This window comes from Panthera uncia, chromosome X, assembly GCF_023721935.1.
Source record: "Panthera uncia isolate 11264 chromosome X, Puncia_PCG_1.0, whole genome shotgun sequence".
Lineage (NCBI taxonomy): Eukaryota > Metazoa > Chordata > Mammalia > Carnivora > Felidae > Panthera > Panthera uncia.
In genome coordinates, this window is record NC_064817.1 from 107,990,604 (window position 1) to 108,005,813 (window position 15,210).

The 15,210-nt window shown below is 50.2% G+C and overlaps 1 protein-coding gene across 1 annotated transcript; it reads left to right on the plus strand.

The window, feature by feature from the left end:
* The first annotated feature begins 1,444 nt into the window (after nt 1–1,444).
* CD40LG (CD40 ligand) lies at nt 1,445–13,457 on the plus strand. The gene is made up of 5 exons (XM_049644354.1): nt 1,445–1,783; nt 3,173–3,304; nt 7,659–7,713; nt 9,490–9,552; nt 12,317–13,457. The coding sequence occupies exons 1-5, from the start codon at nt 1,628–1,630 to the stop codon at nt 12,691–12,693; spliced, it is 783 nt and encodes a 260-aa protein (XP_049500311.1). The 5' UTR covers nt 1,445–1,627; the 3' UTR covers nt 12,694–13,457.
* The last annotated feature ends 1,753 nt before the right edge of the window (nt 13,458–15,210 follow it).

The following is a 15,210-nucleotide window of genomic DNA, read 5'->3' on the forward strand; positions in this document are numbered from 1 at the left end:
CGCGTGGGAGGGGAAGAGAGCAGGTGCTAACTATACAGAGAGTGTGCCTGCCGGAGCACTTTGTTACATTTCCTATTTGTCTCTCAAAACAATTTTATAGGAATCACCAAAGTGATCTCATCATGGTTTCTTGACCAGGTTGGGATGTGGGGTAGGGATTTCCACAGCTGCTTTTATTTTGAAGGCAATCTGATAAGACGACACAAAAACCATTGAGAAATGCATAATCCTACACCCCTCAATGATTCAATGTGTTGTCAAAACTTTGGGTGTTTTTGATGTTGTTATTCTCTTGGTTTTTACTAGCGTGTAAGGAGGTAACAATTATTTCGAAAACTCACTCTCTTCGGCTAAACCAATTCCCCCAAATTCAGGGCGACTTGTTTGTCTATTGCTTAACACGTCTCAAAGATCTTTTGTGCACATTTTTAAAAGTTTTTTTTTTTAACGTGTATTTATTTTTGAGACAGAGGGAGACAGAGCATGAACGGGTGAGGGGCAGAGAGAGAGGGAGACACAGAATCCGAAACAGGCTCCAGGCTCCGAGCCGTCAGCGCAGAGCCCGACGCGGGGCTCGAACCCACGAGCTGTGAGATCATGACCTGAGCCGAAGTCGGACGCTTAACCGACGGAGCCACCCGGGCGCCCCTGTGCACGTTTTTATTTGATCTTCACAACAGCCTGTAGGCTAGGCAAGGCAGCTCTTTGGAGATGGGGAAACTGAGACCTGGAGAGGTCAAGTGATTTGTCTGAGGTCCATAGCGATTTGTTGGTGGAGCAAGGACTAGAATTCAGGTCTCTTAACTGGAGCCTATTGTCTCTATTCCGAGCCATTATCTGACAGATTAGAACAGCGTAGACAAGCAATCCGGCTAAGTCAAGCCAAGATTCCCACTTTAACCTCGATCCCAGAGTTTGGGACTGATTTCTTTCAAGACCTTACTCCTCTTGGCCTTGGAGAAATTTATTTTTCTCTAATTACCTTTCCAGCTAAATTCTATTTAATAATTGTCAGCCCTCCTTTGTGCTTTATGCCATGCAGACCCGACTGGCCAAGCTTCTGGGATTTCGTTGGGTTTTAAAGATGAAAGGAGTCTCGAGGAGCAATTCGCCAGTGGCCCAGCAGCCACAAAATCAATCCAAACTTTTGTTGACGTTTGTTTCTTTCCCCATACGCCAGGTTCCTGGGTGGTATTAGTAAGATTGAAATTGAAATAAGTCGGTTGCTGGTGGATGAATTTGTCACTTTCCTTGAAACTGGTGAACCCAGAAAGTTAGCGATAGGAAAAACACTGCCATTGTCTGTTAAGAAGCCTATGACATTTCAAGGCAAGAATGAATGTATGGAAGAAGAAACTTGTTTCTTCTTTACTAACAAAAGGGAAAGCCTGGAAGGGAATGATATGGGTAGAATTAAAAAAAAAAAAAAGAAAAGAAAAGAAAAACCTTTACGTAACTTTTTTTTTTGCTGGGAGAGAAGACTGCGAAACACAATTTCCAGGAAGTGTGGGCTGCAACGATTGTGCGCTCTTAACTAATCCTGAGTAAGGTGGCCACTTTGACAGTGTTCTCATGCTGCTGCTGCCACCTCCTCGGTCTGAAGATCTCGTTCCAACTCTAACACAGCATGATCGAAACATATAGCCAAACTGCTCCCCGCTCCGTGGCCCCTGGACCACCCGTCAGTATGAAAATTTTTATGTATTTACTTACTGTGTTTCTCATCACCCAGATGATTGGGTCAGCACTCTTTGCTGTGTATCTTCACAGAAGACTGGACAAGGTAAGACGAACGACAAGCCCTTATTAATTACGTGTGGGGGTCCTTACCGCCGGGCGTGTCGGTTGGGGTCCGTTCTGCCCCGATGGGCAATGGTAGGAACCCAACTAGAGACATGGTCTTGTGGCATCACGTTCGGCACCTAGTCCTGGAGGACAAGGTGTCCTCTTCTGGTCTCTGGGCGAGAGCCTGGGCTCTGGAGTCAGACTGCTTGGGTTCAAACCGCGACTCGGCTCCCTATTGGCCCCGTGATCCCGGGCAAGTCATTTTCTATTTCTAGGCCTCAGTTTCCACATTCGAGAAATGGGGACGAGAGTAGTGTCCACCCCGCAGGTTAAGTGAATTTAGCCCTTGTAGCAAGCTTCGAACAGAGCCTGGCACAAAGTAAACACTATGTGGACATTAGCTGTGGTTATTCGCTCAAGTTTTGCTTAAAAACTACACTTTTCTTCTGCTAGAGACAACTTTTGTTTTTTAATTGCCGATTAGAGGAGAGTGTGAATTTGATCTGAAACGTCCTAGTGCTTCAGAGCAGCGCAGACACGACTAAGTCCCAGAATTTGCACATTTACAGCAAACGTGGCGTTCTCTCTATAATTCTTCAAACACTGATGGTAGCTGCAAGCCCCTCAGTCTCCCTCTGAGGGGTTTTACCTTCTTAAGCAGCTGGACTTACAGGAACAGAACAGTGGAGCAACTTAGCAGGCGGTTTTGCATCCCGAGGGAAAAATAACCGTTAGGATTTATCCTGTCTCCGTGTGTCTACCCACTTCCCCTGCGGGGCATTGCCGGCCGGGCCAACAAAACATCGATCATATATGAAGAGGAGAAATTTGATCAATTATCTGGCTGGTCCGAAAAGTCCGGGTGTAGGAATGGTGGGTGTTCGGCCTCCGGAGGCTGCATGTCCCCAGGGATGTTTCAATGCCCTCTGTTGGGAGGCCAGCCTAGAACTGAGGCCGTGAAGGTTACCATCAGGATAAGGAGGCGCAGGGATGGTCGAGGCCATCCACTGGGTTAGTCAAGTTTTAGCTTTCAAGGCTGCAAAAAGAGGGGGGTTCTGGGTCTGTTTGTGTTTGGCCTGGTGGGCTCTTTCAGTCAAATGCACAAACTAAAATGAAGTAGGCAAACGAGCTCAGCAGAAAACTATTTTATAGACTGGGCTCACAGTGACCGATCATTACTGGACCAATGAGGGATAGATCATTCTAGAATATTGCTGCTTATCATACGTGGACAAAATGTGATGGAAGTTTATTAGAATGGCTGTGATTTCTACCTGGACTTTCAGATAATATGGCGTTTTAATTGCTGCCTTTGGTTATTACACTGACAGACATCATTAGCTGCATGTTCCAGAATTATGTTTCTCATGTCCCTGTTCCTTCACAGATAGAAGACGAAAGGAATCTTTATGAAGATTTTGTGTTCATGAAAACATTACAGAAATGCAACAAAGGAGAGGGGGCCTTATCCTTACTGAACTGTGAGGAAATTAAAAGCCGGTTTGAAGCCTTTCTCAAGGTAAGGAGCCCAGTTGTTCATTAAAGTGTCATCGAAACGCTTTACTGCTTTTGCTAGGTCGGGAGACGGAAACCTGGCAATGTAAAAGCGTAGACATTTGTTTCATATACCTACATACATAGGTGCATACATACACGTGGGTAAAGGTATCCCCCTCTCCCCCCTCCCCCCCCAAAAAAAAGGGAAAGGAAAAATGAAGCCGAGATCCCATGTTAAAAGGGAAAGGAGAACGGGAAGGGTGCGTGTTCATAAGAATGTTCTTGAGAAGAACAAAAAGGCCTCTCCCGGGGACATTATGCGCTCTCACGGTCGCATTCGCACACATCATGGGCTCACACATGCAGCCGCCTCTGTGAACGTGACAAAGGACACCGACTTTGTCCTCCGGTATTTTCTTGTCTTTCCATCCAAACCTCGATGCCTTCTCACTGGGGACCTGTGGCCACGTTACGGTCCTGCCTTCACCACGCTAGGTGGCTACGGTGGGTACCAGGGACTTCGCAAGGCTGATGCTCTCACACTGGAAGGAATGCTTCTCCGGTGACAGAATTTCAGGCGCCACCAAAGGGAGGTCTTTTCCTTTGCTCGTGGGGACAGGTGTGGGGAAAGGGGGATGGACTTTCTCGGTGCCGCTCACACCAGACCCTACATAACACCACTTGCTGGTGAAGCCAGTCCACCCTAGGGCCGGGCAACACCTGAGACGGACAGAGGACCCAGCAGGAAATCACTGCAGTCACTGGGGCCTCTAAAGGGTACCCCAAACAAGAAGTTTTAGAATTTCATTTACAACATGGACTCCATCATCACGGACAAGGAGTCTAGAAGCTCCTTCTCCTGAGGCAGAGCATCAAAAAGTCTTTCTACCTGTTCTGCTCTCAGAACACTAAGTACCCTTGGCCCTCAGCTCACTTTGGGACCGTGAATAGGAAGCAGCTCCCCACATTGAAGGCAGTTTTGTGCCAATTGGGGGGGGGGGGCGGTATCTAGATAAGCCAACAGGAGTTGGTTCTCACGTATAAATGATGTATAGTTTAGGGACTCCTGGGTGGCTCAGTGGGTGAAGCATCCGACTCTTGATTTCAGCTCAGGTCACAATCTCACGATTCCTGAGTTCGAGCCCCGCATCAGGCTCTGTGCTGACAGCGTGGAGCCTGCTTGGGGTTCTCTCTCTCTCTCTCTCTCTCTCTCTCTCTCCCTCTCTCCCTCTCTCTCTGCTCCTCCCCTGCTCGCACTCTCTGTGTCTCAAAATAAATAATCATAAATAAATACATACATACATACATACATACATGCTCTGCAATTCAACCCAGGAGTAAAGGGCTTACGGTGCAACCTGAGCTTACGCCTGTCCTCCTGCACTGTCCCTGAGGTGGAATTTAATCCAATAGCGAAGACTCCGAAGCCTATGAAGGTGTCACCTACAGGAATCAGAACGCAGCCCGAATCTGCTGCTGGCTTTTGCGTTCTTTACGCCAACCTAGGGTTTAGATGGAGACTCCTCTTTCTCTGCCAGGCTTGGAAATGTCTTGAGTTTCTCATGACTTGAGTTTGTCTGGTTCTTCAAGGATTCTCGCCAGAACCACGGGGCATTGGGAGGTGTTGCAAAATTAAAGCCACTTTCAGAACAACAGTCAGTCATCCAACTGGCCTACTTAATGCGCTTGGCCGTGTGACCTTGGGCAAGTGACTTCACCTCCCTGGGCCTGTTTTCTCGTCTGTAAATGAGAGGGCTGAGATTATCTGCTCTGCCGTCCTGTAATTATACGATCAGCCTTGCGTTCCCTCCAAGGCAGTGCGAGTGGCTGTTGGGTTTTCTCCTCCCTCTTTCTTACTGAGAGTTTTACAGTTCCACTGCCCATTGCTAACGGCTCTATTTTAGGTCAGATGTGTAAAACTTCCCAAGCCAGCCTCCCAGGATAGGAGCGAGGAGGACAGCCGGCTTGGCCCCTCCAGCTGCTTGCCTAAAAATAGTGACAGCTCCAAAGTCTCACATGCTAGAAAGGCAGACCTTCTCAACATGCCACCCAGGGCTCCTTGCGTGTGACAGAGGAAGCCCCTTGCCTCTCCTGCCACAGGGGCGGGATCCAAGGCGGCGCCCTGTGTACCTACGTATGATACGCGCAATGGTGAGACAACGAGTCCTTTTCCAAGACCGACCCCCTCTCCGATATCCGTTCTCCCAAATTTCTCATTCTAAACGATATTTTGGAATCTTAAAAAAAATCCAACAGGCCAACCGCATAGTAACCCCAAACTGGATTTTAATATTCTTAGTGAGCGTTAACAGGCTTTCTTTCTGGGGTTCACGGTCTGACTGGTCCAGGGCAACCTAAGGTTTGATTTGGGGGGCTCCAAATCATAGGACTTGAAGGGGTCCTAGAAATCACCGGATCTAAGGGTGCCTGGGTGGCTCAGTCGGTGTCTGTCTCTTGACTTCAGCTCAGGTCTTGATCTCAGGGTCGTGAGTTCAAGCTTTGCACTGGGCTCCACGCTGAGCATAAAACCTACTTTTAAAAAAAAAAGAAAGAAAGAAATCACCAGATGCAATTATCAACCCAAGACTTCAGTTTTCTCCCCAGTAATCCCTACCCAGAGGTCACCAAACTCTGGACACCTCTAGTAACAGGCAACTCATTATCTCCTGAGGCAGGGAACACCTACCCGTCACTTGGACGGGATGGGATTCAGGGTTTATGCTAGGGTAAGTGGAGGCAGCATGTTGAATAGTGTAATTTCATGCTAAAACATACTACCCACCCCACCCCGCTAGACTGGTCAGTTCCAGGGTCGTCTACCCACTGAGGCCTGAGACGTCTTTGAGGTGTCAAAGCATTTCCTCTTCAAGGTAAAGGTCCGCCTGTCCGTCCCTGCCACATAGACTTCCCACTAAGAGAGAAATAACCAGTCCCAGATTTTCTGAAAGTCAACTTTAAGAAGTCTTTCGGTCGAGGTGGGGAGTGAAGCAAGGGGGGAAAAAGGCTCTGGGGAGTGCGGCTGAGGGAAAGTTCACAGAAAGGCAAGGCTGGGCACATAAAAGACAAACTTTGCTGACTTCACGTTTTCACGTAGCCTAAAAGTATCTCACCCTCGATCATCACACTCCATTTTTGAAAAGACACTAAATGCTCATTTGTTTACTTGCTGTCTCACAAACATTTTCCTGTCACCGCACTTTCTCAGCGCCACAATCTAGCTCAAGTGGAAAGTTAAAGCCCTGCGGGCCCCTGTGAGCATTTCGAGGCTCAGATTCCCCGCTAGGGCTCTGTGGCTTACACCCTCACATCTGGCAACCGAGCTGAGCCTACGAGACCCTCAACAGTACTGCCACGGATTCCTTCTGGGGAAGAACGGAAAAGGAAGGGCCCTATAGAAAATGGAGTCCGGTAATGGGACTTTGATGATCAGATGTGAAAATACTACTGTGTTCCTCCCTTGTATTTAGAGTCCAGAGTGATGGTGTGAGCTCAGTCGGCCTCTGAATGTGATCTCACGGTTTCTGCTCTTGGCTTCCACCCCAGACCCCTTGGGTGACCTCATGCCAGCCAGTTAAGCCCTCTAGGCCTCGTATTCAGGATCTTTAAAATGGCAGCCGTAGCCATTATTGCCTTCCTGCTTGCGTTGAGGGCTGTCCCTGTTAACTTCTTTGAGTACCTCCAGCTTTCCCCAGTTGCTAAGTGAAAAGCAACCCCTCAAGAAGTGTTGCATTTGCCTTTGAACGCTGGCATCACTGGGAGATTATCTGTGTTTCCCATCTGCTGATTACTCTAAATAAATACAGGCCACGCAAGGCGACCAGCAACCAGAGAATTCCCTCATCCCCTTGACAGGGATAAAAAAAAAAAAAATGTCTGAGGGTCTTTTCATAGTCTGGAATTTCTTCCCAAGGTCGAACTTACTCTTACCATTTCCTAAGAGATTTCAGACCAATTTTATTCCAATAGACACACACCATGCTTCGTGTTTAATAATATTCTATATACTAGTTCCCAGGGTAGAAACGTCTCCCCATTCAGCATTATTTGTCAATACCTGTCAGAGGCAGGGAGGCTGGGGTCATAGGAAGGGTCAGCACCACAGCCTCTGGTCTGGAGAGAGCACCACAGCGGAGATTAATAAGGCCCAGATTCTGCTTCCAGGTTCGCCCCTGGGCTTTCTGGGCTGTCAGCTCATCTGTCAGAGCCATGGGCTCCCAATCAGGATGATGGAATTAATGACAGGATCTAAGTCCGTGTGATAATCCTCACCAGGAACAGGCGATAAAGCAATGACAGACGCCCAAAGAATGATACCTCTAAAACCCCCACGCCCGATTTCCTGTCAAAATGACCTTTTGCAATGATTCTTATTTTAGGACATAATGCTAAACAAAGAAATGAAGAAAGAAAAAAATGTTGCAATGCAAAAAGGTAGGTTGCTCTCTACTCATTTTTATGAATACTTAAAAACTAAAAGGAAGTTTTGGGCTGATGACACTGAACAGCCCGGTTGATGAATGAGGGAACTTTTAGCCCTAGAAATAAAACAGGAATACGATGGCCAAATCGACACCTTCTCTAATGCCTGCGATTTGGGAAGGCTTTGTTTATACGTGTCTATGGGGAAGTCATCATTTGGGAGCAGGGGCGTTCACCGCTCAGCGATAACAAGTTTTCATGGGGGACCGTGGCCAGTGGAGCATCTGGGATCGAGGAACGATACCGTGTGACGACGTTCTACTCTTCGCCCTGTTCTTGATGTCAGAACATCTCAAACATCTCAGGGGCGGAAAGGGTCTCGACTGGAAGGGTTCTCAAATGTAGCACCACCCACATGATATGCATCTCCTTCACAACAGCACTGACCATCTGTCCTCTGATCCAACACGCCTAGGCACCTTCTGTCTCATTAATCATCTGGGTCCATTTTTAAGTGGCTCTAATAATGATAATAAGATCGCTATACCACTCGAGAGAAATCTTTTCTCCTCTGGAGTTGAAAGTTGTTCCTGTAATCTCCCACTCACTGGACCCAGTTCTGCTCTTGGGGGTCGTACTGAGCAAAGCAGAATTCTTCTTCTTATACAGCAACTGTCCAGATGTTGAAAATGGCAGCCGTGGCCCCTGAGCCTTGTCTTCTCCAGGCTAAACACCCCCAGTGTCTTCCACTGTTCCTCCTACGATGCTTTCTAGGGCCTTTCCTCTCCCGGCCACCTCCTTTTCTGGACACTCTAATTTTCCCTGTTCCCCTTAGTATATAACACCCCCAAGACAAACACTATAATGCCTGGAGTGGGCCAAGCAGCTGACTATGGGAGAGATGGAGTGTTGGTGGACGGGTGTTGGTAGAGACTGTCATTCACAAAGTCAGTGAAAATGATGCTATGGCTGCTGCAAATTTATGCACCCGGAGAAATAGGTACAGACAGAGATACAGATACTGTTTTCTGGGGCAAAGAGAGTACTCAGCGCTCGCAACGGGTCATCTGATTTCCACCAAGGTTTTTGTCTTCAGAATGACCGTAAGATGTGTTGAGTGGTACCATCGTGTCAGCTACTTACAGTGAAATTTGAGGAACCAGTTCACATGGATGCCGTCTAGAGGTCTGCAGGAAAAGGATCAACTTGACGAAACTGCTTATCTAGGTCCTGCAATTTGATTCAATATTTATAGGGCACCTCCAAGGTGTCTGACATCAGGCCCATTACCGGGGGGGGGGGGGGGGGGAGAAACTTCCTCATAGTCTCTGCACTCAGGAGATCAGCACATCTGATTAAAAAGCAAGCTTTCTACACGAGAAACAACTCGAGATAGGCACAACAGTTTGGCCTGTTGCCTGACCACATCAGACACGGCCTGGGCGCCCAGTGAGATCCCCAGCGGATGGGAGCTGTTTCCAAAAGCAAAGCTTCCAAATATGTTTCATGGAGACCAGGAGTTTAGCCGGAGTCCACGTAGGTAGAGAGGCGTCGGGTATCGAAGAGCCATTAGGGGAACAGCCTCGGTGCCAAGAGCCGGTTCAGGCGTTCAGATTCCAGAAACCAACCTGTCCCTGTGACAGGGACTTCAGACCACTTTACCTTTCCTTTTGCGTAACCGGTTTAAGCCCGGCCTCTCTTACGTGGCTGCAGAACTAGATCCAATGGCTCTGCGGGCAGTTTCGCATTGCTCTTGGCCTGACAGTTGGCTCTTGGTTTCAATTTCAGGCGATCAGGATCCTCGAGTTGCAGCACATGTCATAAGTGAGGCCAGCAGTAGCACAGCGTCCGGTAAGTCCAAAGCATCTGAGTCGGGCACCCGGGCGGGAGGGCGGGGATGCTGAAGCGACACGGCCTACTGGGCAGGTTCCTCTCCTCCTCTGGGGCCCAGTCTACCAACCCACCCATACACCTCTCGTCCGCCCTCCTTTGTCTTCAAAGTGAGCTCCGACGGACAGATGGGCCTTGAAGGGACAAAAGGAGGTGGGAAGCAGTCCCGATGTCCTCATTATGTTCTTGTTCAATGGCCGATTCCAAATGATGAATTGCTGGGTGGAGGGACCATTATTCTGACAACATAGAAGAGATGGCAGGTAGTGAGTGACCTCCCGACTGGGAGCATCCCTCATGCTAAGCCCTCTTCACTGTGCGTAAATGGGCCTCCGGAGGTATTTCCCGCCATCTGTCAATCCCTGTATGATTAACCCCGGGCTCGCTGGGGCCAACCCCGGGGAAATTAAAGGTAAAACCATTCTGCAAAGATCGATCGTTGTCAGGACGTTAGCTTTCCCGATGAAGCAACAACAGACGACACGCCGTAATCTTTGCAACTCCGAATGATTTTATTTCCATATGTGTTCTGCCATCATCCTGGCTCTGAGATCTTTTTCAACCAAACGTGTGCCTTGAGATAGCCAGTGCCAGAGAGTGTGTTGCATCTGCCAAATGGGTGGAAATGTGCACACGAGCGTGAAACCGCCTCGGGAAAAAATGCAGCACAGTGCTCCAGAATGGAGTTCGACACAGCATGTGTGTGTGTGTGTGTGTGTGTGTGTGTGTGAGAGAGAGAGAGAAAGAGACACACACACACACACACACACACACACACAATGAGAAAGAGACAGAGATAGAAATAGAAGGCAGAGAGAGAGGAGAGGAGACACCACCTCATATGTGAGGCAGCTTGGGCGTCTCAGTGGGTGTAACCCATAAATGATTGTCGGAGATCATGATATGGAAGGAAGAGCACCGGATAGGAAGTTTTTGAACCCTGAGATTCCAGGACCGTGACTACCACTTGCTAGATGAGCTCGGGCCAGTGCCTTCACCGCTGTTTCCTGCCTCGTTGACTCACGGGGTGGCTCTCAGCATCGCATCAGCCAATGTGGAAGAGGGCTATACTGCCACGTGCTCCACAAATGCAAGGTGTCGTTCCTGAGCTTACTTTACTGTACTTTAGCTGGCGGAAGAGCCGCGTAAAGCCCTTCGTTCCTACCCCTTGTTCCTGCAACGTTTAATAATTCTGCCAAGTAGCCATTCTCAGAAAATACACTTATGGGAAAACATCACGAGTCGATGGGCATGTCCAGGGTGGCTGTTCACATGACACTGGCACATCCAGATTGCATGACAGCAACAGAGCCACCACCTAAGAGAGTAGCTTCCCGCTGGTCTTTGTCCACCTGTACCTAGACGCTGGCCCTTGGATATATTCCACCGCGCTCAGATTCTGCCCAAAGACCCATGATCGATATTGGTCCTAGCGTATTTCCCCGTCTGCATCCCAGGAGGCCCACAGGCGATCAGGTGCCAAGACAGTAACATCCCTCACCCCACCCCAGTCCCAAAGCCCTCACTCCTGCCCGCTCATGCTGCCACAAACGTGACCTGGATCCCACAGCAAGGACAAAGATTAGGTAAAAGGGCTTAGGAAAATAATGTTGGTGGACTAAAAGATAGAGAACCCGCGCCCTTGTTTTGTCAAACGGTCCCAAAGTGAAAGCCCAGTAATGAAGCGTCCTTTCTGGAGTGGTCTGGAGGGCCAGGAAATGTCAGACATTTCAGGATGCCTTTCCTGTTACCGAAGGATGAGTCTTGACAGGTTGAATCTGACACCCCGATAGACCACCAAATAGGAAATTTAAGAAAAAAAAAAAAAAAGAGCTCAAGGAAGCAAATGATCGATACTTTCACTTCTCCCCAACCCCCACAGCCAGCAGTCTAGCTGTCTGTGGGAGCTGAGATTTGAAATCGGGCGCACACACTACTTTGAACCCACTCAACATCTCAGCCGAGAAAATGGCACACTGTTGGTGGGTACTCAGGTTTCGCCACAAGAACACAGGTACTTTCAAGTTGGTGACGCCCCACTACAATGGAAGATCAAAACACACAGTGAAATGACAGGTTTATTTTCATACTTCCTTGCCTAATTTTAGTCCTTGCTGTGGGAGGCAGGTCGGGCTTGCGACAGCACGATCAGGGAGGAAGAAATGGGGTCTCTCCCCTTGTGGGCTAAGGCTGAGCTACGTGGAACGGGCAGCTCTTGGACTTTGTGAAATCCCAGGAGAGCAAGATGCCAGTGTTCCTGTTAGCGAGGGCTTTGTCTGACCGGGTTAGCGTGCGTGACTTATGACGTGGAATTTTGAAATCACTCACACCTTAAAGTTCACGGGCAAATCGGCTTCCAAAGCTCTAAAGGAAGAAGGAAACTCACCGCGTTAAGTACAGTGGCTGTACTTAATCCTCAGAACAAGTTTCTGAAAGACGCTGTGCTACCAGCCCCGTGTTACAGAGGAGGAACTAAAAAGCTCAGAGAGGTTAAGTGACCTGTGCGGGCTTGCACGACGCCCGGATTGGAACCCAGCTCCGTCCGAAGCCGCTGCCGAGTTGTAGCTGCTCCGTGGACGGAGGTCCGGAAGGGTCCTCAGGAGCCCCTATCCCCCCAAACTCTCATTCGTAGAGGAAGCCAGGGCCCCACGTTAGACTCTGTGTTGTGTTAGAATGCGAACCACGTACGCGTCGTCTCACCGTGAATCTCCCCTCTCCATTGCAGTTCTCCAGTGGGCCCCCAAAGGCTACTACACCATAAGCAGCAACTTGGTAACCCTCGAGAATGGGAAGCAGCTGGCCGTCAAAAGACAAGGACTCTATTATATCTACGCCCAAGTCACCTTCTGTTCCAATCGGGAAGCTTCGAGTCAAGCTCCGTTTATAGCCAGCCTCTGCCTGCATTCCCCGAGTGGATCCGAGAGAGTCTTACTCAGAGCTGCAAATGCCCGCAGTTCCTCCAAACCCTGTGGGCAGCAATCCATTCACTTGGGAGGAGTCTTCGAACTGCATCCGGGGGCTTCGGTGTTCGTGAACGTGACTGATCCGAGCCAAGTGAGCCACGGGACGGGCTTCACGTCTTTTGGCTTGCTCAAACTCTGAACACTGGCACCTCGCAGGCCGCGGCTGAGCTCACGCTGGTGGTCTTCTAGCAAAGCAGTTAAGCCCACCCCCTGTTGAACTGCCTATTTATAACCCTAGGATCCTCCTCGCGGAGAACTATTTATTATACACCCCCAGGCCCGTAGGGCTGCGACTCGCGAATCGCGGGGCCGAGCAGCCCAAGCAGGCCCCGGGTCCGTCAGCGTCTATAGTCTGAAGCGGCAAGCCCACCCCCCCCCCCCCCCCCCCCGAGGCAGCCGTCCGGAGAGTCCCATGAAAAGACGAGACCATTATGCACAGATTGAGTTCAGAGTAAACGGCAGAAAATTCGTCAAGTTTAGTTTTGTGTCTTTGCGTGCAGTGTCTTTCAGTGGGTGATGTCTTTGATTACTGAAGACGTTGGTTCCGGGTTCCTGCGGCCCCTACGATGGAGGGGGCAGGCTCTAGAAAGTCTGCTGCGGCGGAGAACTGAAAAACCCTGCCCCCCCCCCGCCTCCCCCCGCCCCACACTCATTCTCTCCCTCCTCCGCCCCCCTCATCCGCACACAGTCAGGCTGTTACTACTCGGTTCTCTTATTTCAACCCTGTCCAGTCTCCACCACTGTAGGTGGGAGGAAGAGAGCAGAGGCAGCCGCTCTCAGCCTGCCCACTCCTCCTCCCGAAATGACTGTATTTAAAGGAAATCTCTCGTATCTACCTGCAGTCTCCATTGTTTCCAGAGTGAACTTGTGATTATCTTGTTATTTATTTTTTGAATAATAAAGAGCCCTTAACATTACTGCTGTGATCCAGCCCCTCGAGCCCGCCGCCGCCGGGTTGGGGGCGGGGGTGGGAGGTGGGGGGTGGGGGGATCTTTCCGAGGGGGTCTCTTTCCGACCTTGGTGATGTTTTCACAAACTCGGTTCTCAAGCTCGGTTGCACCACAAAGTATCTCGGTGACAGCACAGTCCCCGGAGGACTGCGATAGCCTTTGATGAATGATGTGAAGCCCGTTCAGGGAAAAGCAATTGGGGTCTTTATCTCCAGCCTGCTCTGGAAAGGCTGCAGGGGATTAAAAAGAGACTTTGTTTTCCTCTTGATTAATCACAGTTTAGCGAGGCTGGAGGTGAGGGGGGGTGCTTAGATGAGAAGCAGTTGCCTTACCTTTTTATTTTTAAATTTTTTTTCTAGTGTTTATTTATTCTTGAGAGAGAGAGAGAGAGAGAGAGCATGAGCAGGGGAGGGGCAGAGCGAGAGAGGGACGCAGAATCCGAAGCAGGCTCCGGGCTCTGAGCTGTCAGCACAGAGCCTGATGCGGGGCTCGAACTCACAAGCCCTGAGATCATGACCTGGGCTAGGGTCAGACGGCTAACCGACTGAGCCACCCAGGCGCCCCTGCTTTACCTTTTTAATAGCTGCCTAGGTGGTTCTACCTTAGGCGAGAGGGCCTGGAGCTGGGAAACTGGCCCTCCATCCTTCCACCGAGGCCGACAGGGCCATTCTTTGTCCTTTGCGATAGAGGGATTTTTCGCATAAGAGACCCCGAGTGGCTGTACTTGCTCGGCTGCGCACTTTCTTCGACGAGAGAACTTTGGTGTGAGCAGAGGTGACATGTGTTGACTCGGGGACCCACGTACCGATACGTCCACAGTGCCGCCTTGTCCTCCGGAGCGGAAGATCCTGCTTCCGCGTTGTCCTCCGCATGGGACGCTTGAAGGAGGTGGGGCAGCGGCCATGACAGCAAGGAGACGTTGCTCGTGAGGTTCTTATGTCAGGCTCCCGTAGGAAGGCCAGGACCCCAGGTCCAGCTGAGAAGAGGGCTTGGCCTGGTCCAGAGAAAAGAGACCATACACCGGGCCATGACTCTCCCTGCCTCGCGGTAGCTCAGTGCCACTTTGTGCACAGCCACACTTGCCTGGTGGGGTCATGGGGGCGGGGGAGGGCGAGAGGCATCGCCCCTTTGGTAGGCTTCCTCCAAAGGGAACCTACGTCCAGCCTGGACGAAACTTTTAGTCTTCGTATCCTCACCTCCCCAGGTTTAAACATGGCCCCTGCACGTCACCCCACCTTCTTCTTCTTTGGGAATGGTATCTCCCCGTTATCTTGGCCTCTGGCGACCAAGTTGCTGACGACATCTGTTACCAGAGGAACGCTCTAGATACAAAGACTACATTTTCTAGTCTATTTCTCCTGCTCTCATACCTCCTACTGCTCCCTAAAGGACACCTCCCGTAGCTCCGGCCCAGAACCTTCTTTCCCCTGAGCGTCAGCCTCACCAAGCCAACTGCCTTCACCCCCTCAGAGTACTTCCTCATGAGGTCACCCTGTCCTTTCCAAGAACTCCAGGTCCCACCCGTTACCCTCTTCTCTTCCTGTCCCACATGCTCGCAGCGGGCCATCTCCCCCGCTTTGCCAGCTCATGGGTCCGAGCACCACCTTCATGCCTGTAGTCCTGACCTGCCCCCCTGGAGTCTGTCCCCAACTGCCTGCATCTCCAAATGGTGGGCCCAGGCCCCCCAGCCCAATGGGTCCAAAGGG